This window comes from Geotrypetes seraphini, chromosome 4 (genome assembly GCF_902459505.1).
Source record: "Geotrypetes seraphini chromosome 4, aGeoSer1.1, whole genome shotgun sequence".
Taxonomy (NCBI): Eukaryota; Metazoa; Chordata; class Amphibia; order Gymnophiona; family Dermophiidae; genus Geotrypetes; species Geotrypetes seraphini.
Window position 1 is genome coordinate 169,988,838 of NC_047087.1, and position 18,427 is coordinate 170,007,264.

Here is an 18,427-nt window from a genome sequence, read left to right on the forward strand (position 1 = left end):
CTCTAAAATGTTTCTTATAGGTTGAGAAAACTGAAGAGGAATTATGTTGAGAGGTATCAAGCTGTCAGGTGCAGAGACTTGTCAGAAGTAGATATCCTTGACTCTGTATAAGCAAAGACGGAAAAACTGGTAGAAGGTATGGCTCCCTGCTGCTGAGTTGAAGTAGAAGGGAGTACCAAGGTTGTCTCGGCCACCGAGGAGCTATCAGAATCATGGTGTCATGATCGTTCTTCAACTTGACAAGAGTCTTGAGAATGAGAGGGAATGGAGTGAATGCATACAGAAAAATATTTGTCCATTCCAGTAGAAAAGCATCTGCCTCGAGGCGATGAGGAGAATATATCCTGGAGCAGAACTGGTTGTGGGGAGCTGCAAAGAGATCTATCTGAGGCGTCCTCACTGCAAAACAATGTGATGAAGAGGCGAGGAATTGAGTGTCCATTCGTGAGATTGCAGAAGATGATTCAATTTGTCCGCCAGTTTTTCGCCCCTTGGATGTAGACAGCTTTGAGGAAGGTGTTGTGGAGGATTGCCCAGTCCCAAACCTTCAGAGCTTCTTGACAAAGGGAGGGAGATCCCGTCCCCCCCTGTTTGCTGACATAGTACATGGTGACTTGGTTGTCCGTTTGAATGAGGACTACCTGGTTGTGAATAAGATGTTGAAAAGCTTTGAGAGCATTGAAGATCGTTCGGAGTTCCAATATATTGATGTTACACGACGATACATACTGGTCCAGTGGCCTTGAGTACGGAGACCATTGAGATGAGCCCCCCAAGCGTAGGGCGAGGAATCTGTTGTGAGGACCTTCTGATGAAACAGCAAGCCTCTGGAGAGATTGGAAGAGAGCATCCACCAGCGGAGAGACTGTCTCAATTAAGGAATGACTGTAATGTATCAAGAGAGTGGGTCGCAAGCCTGCGTCCACTGAGATGCCAGGGTCCACTGAGGAATTCTGAGGTGAAGTCTGGCAAAAGGAATCACATGTACTGTGGAGGCCATGTGACTAGGAGTACCATCATGTGTCTCGCTGAGATTGAAGAGCAGGAAGACACTACATGACAGAGTTGAAGAAGAGCCTCCAGACGTTGTTGTGAAAGGAATGCTCTTAGTTGGATAGTGTCCAGAACAGCTCCGATGAACTGTAGATTCTGCGAGGGCTGAAGTTGGGATTTGGGAAAGTTGATTTTGAATCCCAAGCTTTGTAGGAACCATGTAGTCCGCTGGTCGCTACAATAACCCCCTGAGACGTTGAATCCTTGATGAGCCAGTTGTTTAGGTAGGGGAACACCTGAAGACCATGGTTCTTTAGAGCTGCTGCTACCACCACCAGGCACTTGGTGAACACCCTGGGAGATGAAACCAGGCCAAAGGGTAGCACTCTATTGGTAATGCAGATTCCCCACCCGAAATCTGAGATATTGATGGGAAGCCGGATGAATGGTAATGTGGGTATGCGCCTCCTTGAGATCTAAAGAATATAACCAATCGTTCTGATCTAAAAGGGGGTATAGGAATAACATGCAAAATTTTTCTTTGATTAAAAATTTGTTGAGAGCCCTGAGATCTAGAATGGGTCGCAGATCGCCCGTCTTCTTCGGAACTAGGAAGTAACGGGAGTAAAACCCCCTGTTCTGCTGTTCCAATGGAACTGGTTCGATGGCGAGGAGAGAAAGCAGAGCTTGAGCTTCCTGAAGAAGAAGGGTGGTCTGGGATGGACTGGAAGGATATTCTCTTGGAGGAAGCTCTGATGGAACCTGAGTGAAATGAAGAGAATGTCCTTCCCTGATGATTGACAGCACCCAGAGGTTAGATGTAATGGTCTCCCATCGGTGATAAAAATAATGGAGATGACCTCCTATGGGGGAAGAGAGGACAGAGACAGAATGATGGAGGTTATGCTCTGTTTTAAACAGTCAAAAAGGCTGCGCAACCTTAGGTGCAGCAGAAGATTGAGGTTTCTGTTGCTTTTGTTGCTGTTGTTTCTTGGGAGGCGCTTGATTGTAAGGAGCCGCCCTTGAAGTATAACACCTCTGGAAAATTGGAGGAGGGCGTGAAGGTTTCACAGGAGCTGGCTTAGGCTTGGGTCTGAAAATGGAAGCAAAAGATTTTTCATGTTCAGACAATTTCTTAGTGGCTGCCTCTATGGATTCATCAAAGAAGTCATTGCCTGCACAAGGGATGTTAGCCAGGCGGTCCTGAAGATTAGGGTCCATATCAATGGTGCGAAGCCAGGCCAAGCGGCGCATTGCTACAGAGAAAGCTGTGGCCCTGGCTGACAATTCAAAGGCATCATAAGAGGACTGAAGAAGATGCAATCTGAGTTGTGACAGAGTAACAATAACTTCTTGGAATTCAAAGTGCTTCTGTATATCCAGGTAATTGAGAAATTTGGGAAGGAGATCAATGAGGAACTTGAGATAAGTAACGAAGTTAAAATTATAATTAAGGACTTTGGAGGATATCATAGCATTTTCATAAAGACGAAGTCCAAACTTGTCCATAATTTTCCCCTCCCTTCCAGGAGGAACAGTAGCATAGACTCTGGAAGGATGGGATCTTTTTTAAGGAGGACTCCAGAAGAAGGGATTGGTGAGACAACTGAGAATTCTCAAATCCTTTACAATGCAGAGTTCTATACCTGGAGTCCAATTTGCCTGGAACAGCAGGAATGGTATAAGGGGTCCCCAGACAGCATGTGAAAGTCTGAGACAAAAGCTTGTGAAGAGGAAGCTTAAGTGACTCTGCAGGAGGTTGAGGGAGATGCATGACCTTGAAATACTCCTTAGAGTACTTAGAACCAGCATCTAATTAAAGTTCTAGGTCATCAGCCATCTGGCGAAGAAAAGCAGAGAAAGACAGCTGATCCGCCAAGGCCTTGCCCCGAGAGGGACTCAATGATCTCAAGGCGGCCTGGGTCGGAGGCAAAGCCTCTCTGGAGAAATGACCATCAAAAAAATATGGTGACTTGGATGAAGCAATGGAAGCAGCTGAGTCCTCGAGGTCTGGAAGCGGAGACCTTGATCGAGAAGTTGGTGGTCTGGAAGAGCTGGAAGGTCTGTAATGAGGCCTAGATGAAGAAGACCTATGCCTGGATGGATGCCTGAAGGCCTCGATCGACGAGAGTGGTGTGTGGAAGCAGGTCTTGAGGATCGAGGAGACTTCGCCCTAGAGATGGAAGTAGGCAATGCTACCGGTGAATGGATAGGGCTAGAAGCAGTAGATCGAAACTCAGGAGGTTTGATGGAGGAATCTCGAAGAACTCCCAAAGACTCTGCTCCTTGTATGGAGTGCGAGGATTCCTGTTGAGGCACTCGCAAAGAATCTACTCCTTGCATAGAGTGCGTAGATGCCAGACCAGATACTCACAAAGACTCTGCTACTTGCATAGAGTGTAAAGGTTCTGCTTGAGGCATAGGCAGAGACTCGACATCGCGGGAGACTACTGATTGCTCAGGCTGGATTAGAGAAGACAGCGTCAGCCCAAATTTGCTCAATAACTGAACAAACTGCTGCTCTAACATGTTCTGGAGAGAAGCTGGCAAAGATGGATCCGCATCTGAAACCGGATCACTTGCTGAGGCTATAGGCTCCAAAGTGACAGTGGAGATGTGCTTCACCTTAGAAAGCTTGAGGACCAGAGCCGGAACCATCTGCTTAGGTATCTGACATGAGGGAAGCTCAGGGGAAGAGACAGCAGGTTTACTCGAGGTCAGAGATGTCCCAAATGAGGAAGGTCGGAGTCATGGAAGCAGGAGGACCCTTGGCAGAAGATGGGACCGAGGCAGCGCTCGAGGTAGAGGGTGTGACTGAAGAGTCCATCCCAAAAAGTTTCTCCACTAAAATCCGACGACGTTTAAGGGCTCGAGGTTGAAGAGTAGCACAGCGCTTGCACGACTTAGGATTATGGTCAGGCCCGAGGCACTTGAGGCACGCTGGCACTGGCTACACTTCTTGAAGCCCATTGCTGGCCAGGACATAGGAGGGAAAATAGCCGTAGTGAAGCCGAAGCCCGCAGGCTGCGGCCGAGCGGCCTGCCCCGCCAGTCGAATGAAGAAAAAAATAGTCTCTTTTTTAAACTGAAATAAAATTAAGTAACACAGCAATTCGCAACGAAAGAACACAAACCGCGGTGAGAGAAGGCACGAAGTAACGAAGTTTAGCGCAGAGTGTCAAAGACGGACTTCTCTGAGGAGACTCGCCCTGCACTGGGCAGGAACGCACTCGTGCATATGCGGAGCGGCTGACTCAAAACTTCTACGTTCCTACAAGCAAGTCTGCTTGCGAGGCTGTCCACATCCGGGCTCCGTGGATGATGTCACCCATATGTGAGAATAGGCTGCCTGCTTGTCCTGGGATAAACTACATTTATCTGGCATCTATTATTCTCCATGGTTGCGGTTCACATAGAGTCTACTGTAGTAAAAAGCATATCACTGGCCAACACTCATATCACTGGCCAACACTCATTTTGGTACCTCAAATGTTAGACCTGTTTCTGAGTATATTTGACCTGCTGATTCCAAAAATGGCACCAGTTTTTGAGCTACAAAATAGCACAGTTACTTACCGTAACAGGTGTTATCCAGGGACAGCAGGCAGATATTCTCACATGTGGGTGACGTCATCTACGGAGCCCCAGCGCGGACAGCTTTTCAAGCAAACTTGATTGAAGTTTCAAGTTTGCTACACTGCACCACGCATGTGCATGCCTTCTTGCCCACTAGAGGGCGCATCCCACCTCGTGGTCCTCAGTTCCATAACTAGCAAAGAAGCCATCCTCGGGGAGGCGGGCGGGTTGTGAGAATATCTGCCTGCTGTCCCTGGATAACACCTGTTACGGTAAGTAACTGTGCTTTATCCCAGGACAAGCAGGCAGCATATTCTCACATGTGGGTGACCTCCAAGCCAACCAAAAAAGGGCAGGTGGGAGGATGGCAATTTAGGAAAACAGATTACGTAACACCGACTGGCCAAACCGGCCATCGTTTCTGGACAAAGTGTCCAGACAGTAGTGGGAGGTGAACGTATGAACCGAAGACCAAGTGGCAGCTTCACATATGTCCTCTATAGGAGTAGATCGGAGGAAAGCAACCGAAGCTGCCATCGCCCGGACCTTATGCCCCGTGTCTCGACCCGGGAGCGTAAGACCAGCCTGCGCGTAGCAAAAAGAAATACAAGCAGCCAACCAGTTGGACAAGGTGCGCTTGGAAACAGGGTGTCCTAAACGATTAGGATCAAAGGACAAAAACAATTGAGGAACCTTCCGATGAGACCTGGTACGTTGGAGATAAAATGCCAACGCCCTCTTACAGTCAAGCGTGTGGAGCGCCGTCTCGCCAGGATGGGAGTGGGGCTTAGGAAAGAACACAGGAAGGACAATGGACTGATTGAGGTGGAAATCAGACACAACTTTAGGTAAAAATTTAGGATGGGTGCGGAGAACCACCTTGTCATGATGAAACACAGTGAAATGTGGGTCCGCAACCAAAGCTTGCAGCTCACTAATCCGTCGAGCAGATGTGAGGGCAATCAGAAATACCACTTTCCATGTAAGAAATTTCAGGAGAGACTTGTCGATAGGCTCAAAGGGAGGTTTCATCAGTTGAGCTAAGACAACATTCAAATCCCAAACGACGGGAGGAGGCTTCAGAGGGGGACAAACATTGATTAGACCCTTCATGAAACGCGTCACTAGAGGATGAAGCGAAAGAGAACGTCCATCCAAGTGCCGATGGAAAGCCGAAATGGCACTGAGATGTACCCGGACAGATGTCGTCTTCAGGCCGGAATTAGACAAATGTAACAAATAGTCCAGTACCGAAGACACCGGGACCGAATCCGGATCCAGATGACGCGAGGAACACCAGGAGGAAAACCTGGTCCACTTCTGGGAATAACAAAGCCTGGTCGAGACCTTGCGCGAGGCTTCCAAAACTTCCCGCACCGACCGTGAAACCTGGACCGAAGTTAAGGGGAAAGGAACCAAGCGGTCAGGTGTAACGACTGAAGATTGGGATGTAACAGCAAACCCCGACTCTGAGATAGCAGAGAGGGAAACACAGGCAGAAGCAGAGGCTCCCTGACACTGAGTTGAAGAAGCAGGGAGAATCAGTGTTGACGAGGCCACCGAGGCGCAATGAGAATCATAGTGGCTCTGGACGATTTGAGACGAACCAACGTCCTCAAGATCAGGGGAAAAGGAGGAAACGCATAAAGGAACCTCCCTCCCCAGTCGAGAAGGAAGGCGTCCGCTTCCAGACGGTCCGGGGAGTACATCCGAGAACAATACAGGGGTAGTTTGCGAGTCTCCGGGGAGGCAAACAGGTCCACTTGCGGAGTCCCCCAGCGGTCGAGGACCTCGCGCAGGACTCTGGAGTTGAGCGACCACTCGTGCGGCTGGAGAAGCCGACTGAGTTTGTCTGCCAAGCAGTTCTGTTCCCCCTGTATATAGACCGCCTGTAGGAAGATGTTCTGGGAGATCGCCCATTCCCAAAGGCGCAGAGCTTCCCGGCAAAGGGACCAAGAGCCTGTCCCACCTTGCTTGTTCACATAATACATGGCCACCTGGTTGTCCGTTCGCACGAGGACTACCTGATCGCGGAGCAGGTGGCAGAAAGCTCGAGCCGCCAGAAAGATGGCGCGAAGCTCCAACACATTGATGTGGCAGCGTCGGTCCTCCACCGACCACAGGCCTTGGGTTCGCAGACCATCGAGATGGGCCCCCCACGCGTACTCCGAGGAGTCCGTGGTCAGAACCTTGCGAGGCGGAGGGACGAGAAAGAGCAAACCCCCGGAAAGATTCGAAGAGTCGGTCCACCAACGGAGCGAGCGTCTCAAAGAAGGAGTCACCGTTATGCGAGAAGAGACCGGATCGCACTCCTGGCGCCACTGAGAGGCCAGAGTCCACTGAGGAACTCTCATGTGCAGCCTGGCAAACGGCGTGACGTGGACCGTCGAAGCCATGTGGCCCAGAAGCATCATCATGCGCTGAGCCGACACCATCGGCAGCTGAAGGATCAGACGGCCCAACCGAACCAAAGCCTCCAACCGCGGAGGAGGAAGGAATGAACGGAGGCGAACAGTGTCCAGCACTGCGCCTATAAACTGAAGTGATTGGGTCGGGCACAATTGGGACTTGGGAAAGTTCACTTCTAACCCCAGTCGTTGAAGGAAGCCGATAGACTGTAGGGTCGCTGAGATAACTCCTTCCCTGGTCGGGGCCTTGATCAGCCAATCGTCCAGGTAAGGGAAGACCTGAAACCCCCGAGACCTTAGTGCTGCAGCGACTACCACCATACACTTCGTGAAGACTCGAGGGGACGAGGCCAGGCCGAAGGGGAGAACTCTGTACTGCAGGTGCAGCTCGCCCACCTGGAACCGTAAGAATTTGCGGAAAGCGGGATGCACCGGAACATGGGTGTACGCTTCCTTCAGATCCAGGGAGCACATCCAGTCCCCTTCCTCCAAGAGAGGATATAATACCGGAAGCGACAACATCCGGAACTTCTCCCGGACCAGGAACTTGTTGAGCTTCCTGAGGTCTAGAATGGGGCGCAAGTCCCCGGTCTTCTTTGGGACCAAAAAGTAACGGGAGTAAAACCCCCGACCCCGCTGGTTGGAGGGAACAGGTTCCACCGCCCGAAGCCTCAACAAGGCCCTGGCCTCGGCCATGAGGACGGGGAGCTGGGTCCGGTTGTATGGGCAAGCCCCCGGTGAATGTTCCGGCGGCGCAGAGCAAAAGTTGAGAGAGTAGCCCTCGGAGACGATCCGGAGCACCCAAGCGTCGGATGTTATCTCGGTCCAGGCCGCGTGAAAGGACCGGAGTCGACCCCCTATGGGAAGGGGGTCCGGCGCGATGGCAGAGAGGGGCCAGCCCCATCCGCCTATCCCGTCAAAAGGACGGCGCTGGCTTGGCAGGACCCTGCGCTGGAGTCTTGGTTTGTCCCCCTCTGCCCTGTCGAGGGGGGCGCCGAGGCGGTGGCCTTGAAAAAGCCGGGGTCGACTTTTGGGGGTACCTCCTCGGGGGAGGCCGGAAAGGTTTCTGCGGCGTGGCTCGAGATTTCGGACGGACCAAGGAGGCCAACGAGCGCTCCTGTTCCGAGAGCCGTTTGGTCGCCGCCTCCAGGGATTCATCGAATAATTCGGACCCCACGCAAGGCAAGTCCGCAAGGCGTTCCTGCAGGTTTGGGTCCATATCGAGGGTGCGTAGCCACGCCAACCGGCGCATAGCTACCGCAAAGGCCGACACCCTCGATACCAGCTCAAACGTATCGTACACTGCATGAAAAAGGTACAACCGTAATTGAGACAGGTTGGACATAAACCTGTCGAACCCTTCCTTGCGGGAGTCCGGCAAGGCCTCACGATATTGGGGCAGATCCTTTACCATGCCACGTAGATAGGAGGAAAAGGTAAAGGCATAATTTAACGCCCTGGTTGCCATGAAGGAATTGGCATAGAGGCGACGACCAAACTTGTCAAGGGTCCGACCCTCCCTGCCGGGCGGAACCGCCGCAGAAACCCGGGAGGGTTGCGTCTTTTTGAGCGCAGACTCTACCAACAGAGACTGGTGGGAGAGTTGAGCCTTCTCAAACCCCTTGGGTGGAATCGTCCTGTACTTGGACTCCATCTTAGACGGCACCGCTGCGACTGTAAGAGGTGAAGTCAGGTTCTTAAGCAAGGTCTGATGAAGGACCTTGTTCAGGGGTAGCCGAGGGGATTCCCTTGGGGGAGCAGGAAGATCCTGCTCCTCGAGGAACTCCTTAGTATATTGCGACCCAGCCATGAGGTCCAGGCCCAAGGCACGCGCCATGTCCTGCACAAAGCTAGAGAAGGAGGACTGCCTGGCTGGCGGGGAGGGAGTTCTCGACCTCTCCGCCGAACAAAAGGGGGATGGCTCGTGAGAATAACGTGGCTCCCTACCGGACCCCGAGCCCCATGAGGCCAGATCTAATGAGGCCAGATCTAAAGGGGGAACGTCTCCGCCTCGAAGAACCCCTGGGAGACATCCCAGGCGTCCGAGGGACCGAGGCACGCCCCCTTTTCCTCGGCGAGGAGTCCCGAGAACCCCCTCTCGCAGGGGAACGGAGAAGCCTCGGGTTGTCGAGACGAAGCTCCGAAACCCGCAAGGCCTCGCCCCCGAGCGGCGAGGAGCGACCACGTCGCCGAGGAGAGCCTCGCGAATGCTTCGGCTTCCTCGGGCGACGCCTTGCCCGAGGCCGGCCCGAGGGCGAGGAACCCCGGGAGGACCTCGAGGAGGAGGAAATCCGTCTCACTCTGCGCACCTTGTCCCGGGGCCGAACGCTGCTCTCAGGCGGGGCCCCCGAGGTCGAGGGCAAGGTCGAGGCCGAGGTCGGTGGTGCCCCGGCAGCCGAGACCGAGGGAGTCGAGACCGAGGTCGCCGAGGTCAGTGCCACCGAGGTCGAAGCAGTCGAGGTCGCAGCCCGCTGCTGTTGTTCGAGGGCGCCAGACAGCTCCGAGGAAATCAAGGCTCGGAGCAGGTCCTGGAACGCCGGGATCCCGACCATGGTAGGCAGGTCCGAGGCCGGGGGATGCTCCCTGGAGGGCGACCTCGGTCTCGAGTATTCCCTCGGGGCATTAGTGGCCGGAGTCCTGGGCGGGGCCGAGGACGACCCACCCGCCGCAGAGGAACTCGAGGATGGCTTCTTCGACGACCCTGGAGTCGGGGATGGAAAAGAGGACTTACCCGAGGCAGGTTTGGTCGCAGGCGTCGGCTTCGAGGTCGAGGTCGAGGCACGTGGCGACGCCGAAGGCGCCGAGGCTGAGGTCAAGGCCGGGGCCGAGGCCGACGTCGAGGCCTTCCCGGGCGCGGAGTCAACTGTAAAAAGCTCCGCCATCCTGGCGCGGCGTCGACGGAGCGCTCTGGCCTGAAGAGTGGAACACCGATCGCAGGAATTAGTCGGATGCTCGGGTCCCAGGCAGAGCAAGCACCACCGGTGGGGGTCAGTGATAGATAGTAACCGCTCACACCGGGTGCATTTCTTAAAGCCCGTCGAGGGACGGGACATGAAAAAGAAAGGGGCCGGGAACGAACGAAGTCCCGTGGCCGCGGCTCCCGGGAGCCCCCGGAGCCGAACGGAGGAAACAAACTTCTTTTTTTTTTTTTTTTGACGAAAAACGACGGCTAAGAAGGAAAAAACCAGAAATAGAGCACAGCGACCGAGCTAAACAACCCAGACGCGGTGTCAGAAGGCAGAAAAATAGGAGCTCAATTTCCACAGGGCTTCTGGCTCCGCGGAAAAAACTGAATTGAGGACGAGGTGGGATGTGCCCTCTAGTGGGCAAGAAGGCATGCACATGCGTGGTGCAGTGTAGCAAACTTGAAACTTCAATCAAGTTTGCTTGAAAAGCTGTCCGCGCTGGGGCTCCGTAGATGACGTCACCCACATGTGAGAATATGCTGCCTGCTTGTCCTGGGATAAATGTGCTATACACTATTCTTCACTCTGCTCGCCCATTAAAAAATTAGGATATTTTAATGTAGTGTTTAAATTATCTTTTAAGCATGAAGGAAACATATTAAAAGTTAAAAGAAAAGTGTACAACAAGAAAATCTACATATTTCATACCAAAATCACAAGTTTATGATACAAACTTTCTAGTCATTCAACACACAAGAAACTCCACTGTTAAAGGAATAAAAACTATGGCCAATTTTTGTCGATCATTTTCTTTTTTTATTCATATAGAATGACCTTCCTTCTATAATTAAGAGTTCTCTCTCATCTACCCACTTTTCGTAAAGCATTGAAGACAAATTTACTAATGATTCTTCTTTTTCAAACAATCAACCATAAAAGATAAAAAAAATTTGGCCTAAAAGATATAGGGCTTCTTCTATAAAACTGCACTAGCAGTTTTTAATGCAGGGAGCTGCGCTGCTCCCGATGCTCATAGGAACTCTATGAGCATCAGGAGCAGCACGGGCCATTCAGCGCAGCTCACCATGCTACAAACTGCTAGTGCAGTTTGATAGAAAAGGCCCATATTTTCTGTTCTAATCTTTTGTGCAGTTTATTAATATCTTGTTAACTGAGTTGAGCCCTCCTGTTGGGATGAATCAGTATATAAAATCAAAGATTAGATTAGACTTCCGAGAGTGAGATCTGCCAGGACAATCCTGAATAAAATTCCAACAATAGTCTGCCATCATGAGTGCATCCCATCTTACTTGGTATCTGGCTTCCATTGTTTTTATGTCTTGGTAAAATCTTTCACCTTGCTCTTTGTTTAAGTCACCAAGGTTCTCTGGAAAGTGATCAAAGTAACTGTGTAGATAATGGACTTTAACACTCATGTTACAGCCAAACTTGTTGAAATGAAAGAGCATATTCTCTACTAATTGTGTGTAGTTGTCTGCCTTCTTGTTGCCAAGAAGTTTTTCACAACAAGAACAAATGAAGATCTTCAGGCACATGATTCGATTTCATTCATTGATGTTATGAACTATGGGTCATTCAATGCACGAACCGTCTTTATTCAAAGCCTTTACAAATTGTTTCATCAGGCCTAGCTTTATATATAGTGGTGGCAGTATGACTTTCTCTCATGCTACCAAAGATTCATTGATTATATATTGTCCTCCAACCACTACACTGTATATTCCCTTGGAGGCCAATCTTTTTTTGCCCAATGTTCATGTTTGGCTCTATTATCCCAAAGACATATCTACTATCCCAAAGCATGTCTAAGAAACTAGAGCTGATGCAGTCTATCCAATGCAATTTTTTTTTAATCAGCGCCCCAAATAACCCCAGGAACAGGCTAAACCCAAGGCACTAAAGGCTAGATTCACTAAGCAACCCGACTGTGTACCAATCGGTTTTCGACCCCTTTGCAACCCAATTCACTAACCTCTGTCCTGATCATCCTCCAATCCGCTCATGCAAATGAGGGGGAACGACATTGAAATGTAGGAAGGCAGCGATTCACTAACAAAAACCCTGTAACACCGACTGGGCTGGCCGATCATAAACAAGTGACTGCTGGGGACCAGTCGTTCACCGCTTTCCGACTGCCTGCTGTTTACCCCAACTTTCCAGCTCTCTGCCACGATTTTCTCCTGCCGGCCTGCTCTGCCCCCGACTCTCCTGCTCTCTGCCCCAAGCGCTGCCTTGGTCTTCCCCTGCAGTGCGAGCCCATGGCTTTAACCTGCGGGTTTAAAACTGGTTAAAACCACGGGCTCGCTGGACTAAAGTTTTTTTTAAAAAGTCGCTGCTCTTCGATGCATGCGCAGACCCGTCGGGATCGTTACAGAGCGATCCGGGCGCTCGGTTGGGGACGTGATTCCAACTGCCCTCATTTGCATGAGGGTGATTCGTAATCAGCCCCCCAGACAAGGATCCCTCATGGATCGGATCGGATCCGTGCCCTTAGTGAATCTAGCCCTAAGAAGAAAATATTTTTTTGTTAGCCTGTGTTATCCTCAAAGGTGTGACAGGCTTACAGACATATCCAATGTATCTACAGATCACATGAACAGATAGTTTGGCACTCTCTTCATTTTCCATCTTACACCTCAGAATCACACTCAGTACAAAAGAGTCCGCCTGTTTTCTCCTATGTTGAAAATTGCTATGAAGGAAAAAAAAAAAAGACTTTAAGCACTCCTCAGTAGCAGATAATATATCCTGCTGCCGAAATTTGGAGCTATCATCAGTCAGTAAAACCTCCTATAATATATTGAAATGTTAGCTGTCAATTGTCTCATAAATTTTTCAAATGCTTTTAGTTTAAGTATGAATATATATATATTAAAGGTTGCCACCTAGCCACACTGACACAGTTTGAGGATGGTTAAGCTAAGTGGTGACCTTTAATATATATTCATACTTTATTTGAAAAATCAACTAAAAACATTTAAAAATTTTATGGGACAATTGACATCTGATATTTCAAGATATCATCAATCAGAAAAGCCTCCTATAATAGTACCTGCTACTGAGGAGCGCTTGAAATCTTCTCCTCCTTCATAGCAATAATTAGGACTCTTGCTTTGAGAGTATAACTTTATTGTGCAGACCTAGTCACATGTTTATTGGGAATTTGTAAAACACTGCTACTCAGAGCATATTTATTTTATATATATATATATATATATATATAAACAAACATTCTCACTGCTGGTCTCTTTCTCTTTTTATATATTAACGGGTTAGATTGTGGAATTTATTACCAGGTCAAGTATATTTGTATAAGAATGTGGAACAATTTAAGTGACTGCTCAAGACTCATTCATTTGTTTGTGAAGAAGTTTTGTTGCTGAGCAAGGTCATTTATGTTCACGTAAAAATGTGGAGCACTTTAGGTGATTCCTTATGACTTATATTAAGAGGGTTGTTCTGTTGTTGAGCTTGCTATAAAAGAAGCCTTATTTAATGTGTTAAATGTACATTGTTGTACCTTATCTTTTTATGTGAATGAATTGTGTATGCTTAATTGTAACCCGCCTAGGTGTTAGGCAGGTAAGAAATTTTAAAATATATACACACACACACAATACCTGTGAGAGATGTACAGTCATATAAAGCTAAGATTGGTCTGTCCTATTTTTGTCAGTGTGTCAGATTTTCTGTATTCCCTTTCAAATGTAATACCCTGTTCAAGTAAAAGTATGGCTACTAGCCAGGCTATGTGCATTAGTCAGCCAAATCCTCTTGCTCTGATCTCTGGGAACCAAAACCGTCTGGCTTCTAAAATGGGTGTCCAACCTCAGCCCTTGCCAGTTTGGATTTTCAGGATTTCCAAAATGAATATGCATGAAATCTATTTGCATGTAATGGAAGAAGTGCATGCAAATAAATCTCATGCAAATTCATTGGGGAAATCCTGAAAACCCGACTGGATTACGGCCCTTGAGGACCGACGTTGGACAACCCTGTTCTAAAACAACCATCAACAATAATCTCTCTCTCTCTCCGGCATCTTTCTTCAAAAGCTTGCAATTCTAAATGTTACAATGTACAGTGCTGTGTATATCTTTCAGCGCTATACAAGTGATAAATAGTAGTTCTTAGATGTTGCTGGTGGCTGACTCGAAAGTCTTCACTCTATGCATTCCACCCAAACTTGGCAGAGGGAATACTTTGGGTCATTTACCACAGCCTTTTGGATAGAAAGCAACTGCAGCTGTACTGAATTATGGTATTTCAAGTTAGGAGGCGGCCTGGGTGGGTAGGTAGGTCAGTCAGTCACTAAGAGAGCTAATTTCATACCTAAAGGAATCCTGCAACTCTGGAGGGGATCCCCACCAACCTTATGCCAGTGTAGCTCTCTACAAGAAAGCCCAAAACGAAAAAAAAAAAAAAAGTGTCAGATAACATATATATATTTATATTCTTTTTTCACCCCCTTACCATTTGCTTTCTTCAGTAATATCAGCCTCTTCCACCCACAAAAGCACTAAAGGCAAGCTAAAAATGTCCACCTATTTATAATTCCAGTCACATGATATGTCAACAGAAGTTATACAAAAGTAGAATTATGAAGTCACTACTCAAAATCCCTATTAGCTGAAGTTCCCGGGGTCTTTACTTTTTGCAATAGACACAAATTGTTTCAGTGGTTTATATAGCAGACGAGTACAGTTCATAAAAGTCTGTTATGCAGAGGCGAGTTTATTTGTCTTTCTCCCCGGGTAACCGTGTAGACGTCTGAAACAGACCAATTGGGCACTGAAGGAATTTATTAAAAAAACAAACTATACATTATAAGCAGCATCATGCATCTTCAGTAGCACACAGTAGTATAACACGTAACAAATTAAATATTTACAAAGGATCCTTAAGAACAAAAACCCCAATACTGCACAAAAGGTGGATCATATAACAAAATATCATATGGCCACGGCTGGAAGTGGTATTATAACCATCCTCTCCAGGGAATCACTGAGCTCTAATCACCAGGCTAAACGTTCAGAATCCCAACCCTGCTTTGAAAGGTAGACCCTTCGTGCTCAAGCAAGACTTTTTCCTTCACCCAGCCCCAGGACATATAGGCGGAGGTCACACCTGAAGACGTGTCCCGAATTTCAAGCATCCCTCTGGTAGTTTGGTTACGAGCAGCCTAGAACAGGCCCACTGACAGCAGTTACAGCACGAAATCTCCTGCTTCTCCCATGCAACGTTACTGCGACTATGTAAGTACTCCGATGAAAAGAAGAGTTGTTGATTATTTCGAAGTTTTTAAAACAAACCCTGACTATAGCACCAATACGACACTACAAATTCCGAGGGCTCTAACGGCAATTGAGCGACGCGCCAGCGTCTGACGTCATCGGCCGTACTGTAGCGCGTTGCCTAGTGACGCGCATGAAGTTTATTGTGACGGGTTTTCCGCTTCCGTGGAAAGTTTTTTAGAGGGACATGCAGAAAAAGGATAGCCTTGAAGCTACATAAGTCAGGGAATCCGCTACACAGGAAAACTTGGAAAGAAAAAAAACCCAGCTAAAAATCCTACGAGAACTATGAGAGAAGAAGGTCAAGCAATATAAATAGAATTATACGTTTAGGTAAATTTTACAGATTTTAAACACAGAAACAGAACTATGATGACAAAGGCCAAATGGCCATCCATTCTGCCCATAGTGCTGTCCTATTCAGAGAAAAAATTTTCGATTCGATTTGATTTGGCCCAATGAATTGATATTCGATTCGATTCACTTTTCTTACCCAAGGGGGAAGGGGTAAAACACGGACCTGACGGACCTTGCGGATCTAAAACCGCACGTCCTTAAAAATCTGAGGTCCTTGCCACTTATAGTTAGTTTCTGGCTCTGACATACCTCTATAACAATTTAGCGCTGACAGATCCGTCTCAGCATAGGGAGAGAAAAGTATTAGGATCCGTGAACGCTAAAATGTCATACAAGTCTGTCAGAGCCGCGGACCTCAGATTTTTAAATTTACTGGGGCTGCAGGAAACCAGTTTAAAGGATTCATTTTAGAGTCGCTCCAGCACTAGTCTCTGGCTCTGATAGACCTCGATGACATTTTAGCGCTGACGGATCCTAATACTTTTCCCTCCCTATGCTGAGACGGATCCGTCGGAGCTAAATTGTCATTGAGATCTGTCAGAGCCAGAAACTAACTACAAGTGGCACAGACCTCAAGATTTTTAAGGACATGTGGTTTTAGATCCGTGAGGTCCGCGTTTTACCCCTTCTCCCCAATCGGGCGGTTTTTTTCAAACGTCCTACGGGTTTATTTTGTAGCGTCTTTACCCCACCCCTATTTGCCCTCTCCAACCCCCACAAGGGCGCTGTGGTGTAAACAAAATAAACAAAAAAACACTTTTCCTCTGTTGGGTCCTAGCTCATGCTTGCAGTTCTTGTACAATCCCACTTTATTCCGGGACCAGTGTGTTATTTCCTTCTACCCGTCAGGACTTTGTAGGAAGCCTCAGAATTTCAAAGACTTAAACCCCTCCCCCTCAGCTCATCAGTATGCCAGTCTTCCTTCCTACAAGCCAGGCTATAGGAGTCTATCTTTTCTGCTTGTATTTTCTTTCGCATAGTTTCAGTGTTTTGCATTCACTGTTTTCATCCTCGTGCTGTGGAGGTCCCCTGTGGGGACATCCTTGACTGCAGGAGATTGCAGACCTTTGGAAAATGTTGGCTTCTAGACAACCTGCACATCAGACCGGAGCTCCCTTGGGAGCTTGCTCACCCCAGGTTCGTATACTAAGGGTAGAGCACAGACTGAGCGGTTCCATGGAGACACAACCAGGATCGGAGCCAGACTGTGTTCCTCAACCAGGCGTCTGTGCGGCATATCTGAGGTTGACGGAGGTCTCTGGCTGTGGTTGTCAGGCCAGTGGGGCAGCAGAAGACTTGAAATCCAGATTTCCAGTTCACTGAAGCAAAGGATCTCCCTGTGAGCTGTTTTCAGCTCTACCTGCAGTTTCATTCAGCACGTCACAGTGAGTACAGGCTGACAGCCTGAATCAGCGATTTGGGGGAGGTCATAAAAAGGGGTTTTGGGGTGGTTTCCCTGCATGCCCTATCCCTCCCCACCTCTAAAATCCAAAAATCACTGTTTTCTGAGAGTTCCTGTATTTTTCCCAGGCTCTTTTTCTTCAAAATCGGCACCTGCTGCAGCCATTTTTACTGATTTGAAATTAACAATATTTTTCATACTTCCAAGTTTTTTTTTTCAAGAAAACTTTATAGATGGCCTCCCCAGGTCAGGATAGGATGGATTCATGTCTCATTTGCAGTGGATGGCTGTCAGATGCGCAACCATGTACCACATATGCTGCAGCCCACGAAGGGTGCCAGGATTGCCCGGATTCGGTGCCTTCAATCTCCAAGGAGGGTCTTCTAGCACCTTCTGCCCCGACTCCCATGAAAATGGTGTTGGGGGACTCTGGAGAGCGCACTGGCGAAATTTCAGTGAAATGCAAATGCATCTCTGGTGACAAACCTTGCAGATCCTCCAAACAGTTCAAACCTGAAGTACAGAGGTCAATTTCCGCCTTGGAGGATGGATTTTCCCCAAAATTCGTGAATATGCTTTATCAGGCGTACTTAGTTAAAAACTTTCTACCTGTTTCCCTTCCGCCGGCTCTGGCACCTCTGGCCATCGCCTCTGCCGTGCAGGACCAAGGTTTTTTTTCTGTCTTCCTTCAGGGGTGCCGGCAGGTAAGCCAGTTGTGCCTGCGGTTGCACTGGACACTCTTTCTATACCTCTGCTTTCACCGGGAGACTGTGGCAGTCGCAGAGGTGGCGAACTTGGTGGATCTTCTGGATCCGGATCAGTGCGGAGCCCCAAATTTGGGGGACAATCCCACTATGGGCTGATTTTTTCAAGCATGCACACCTTGTTGATTTGATCTCAAACTCTTTTCAGGAATTGAAGCTGTAGTCTGAGCATAAGAACATAAGAATTTGCCTCCGCTGCGTCAGACCAGAGGTCCATCGTGCCCAGCAGTCCGCGCCCATGGTGGCCCATCAGGTCCATGACCTGTCATGTTATCTTGATTTAGCCCTATAGCCCCCTTGTTTTTATCTATACTCTTTCCATACTCTTATCTACCCTTATCTGTATTACTTCAGAATGTTATCTGTATTACTTCAGAATGTTCCCTCACGAGTGACCAGAAGGTACAATCCACCTCTTTTTCTAATCATCCTGACATCTTTTGGATTCTTATGGAAATCTGGGAGACTCCTGGGGGGCCCCTGAAATGTGCTCATGCCATGGTGCAGGCTTATCCCATGGCAGATGCCTTTAACAAGTGCTTTGCTTCCCCAAAGATGAATTCCTGGATTCTTTGGTGTGCAGGCCATCAAGCACACTTCTCTCCCCAGTGATGGGAGAGTGATACTGAAGGATGTTCAGGACAGATGTATGAATTTTGTCCTTCAGCGTCTATTTGATTCTGCTGCTGCTGGTGTCAAGGCAGCGT

At 48.5% G+C, this 18,427-nt stretch overlaps 1 protein-coding gene across 1 annotated transcript in view; it reads right to left on the minus strand.

Moving 5' to 3' along the window:
- Positions 1-15,317, minus strand: part of LOC117359553 (zinc finger protein 888-like) — a 62,386-nt gene extending 47,069 nt beyond the window's left edge. The window contains exon 1 of the mRNA XM_033942525.1: positions 15,031-15,317. Within this exon, the coding sequence (XP_033798416.1) occupies positions 15,031-15,058 (28 nt within the window). The 5' untranslated portion in view covers positions 15,059-15,317. The remainder of the gene's footprint in view (positions 1-15,030) is intronic.
- Positions 15,318-18,427: the final 3,110 nt, after the last annotated feature.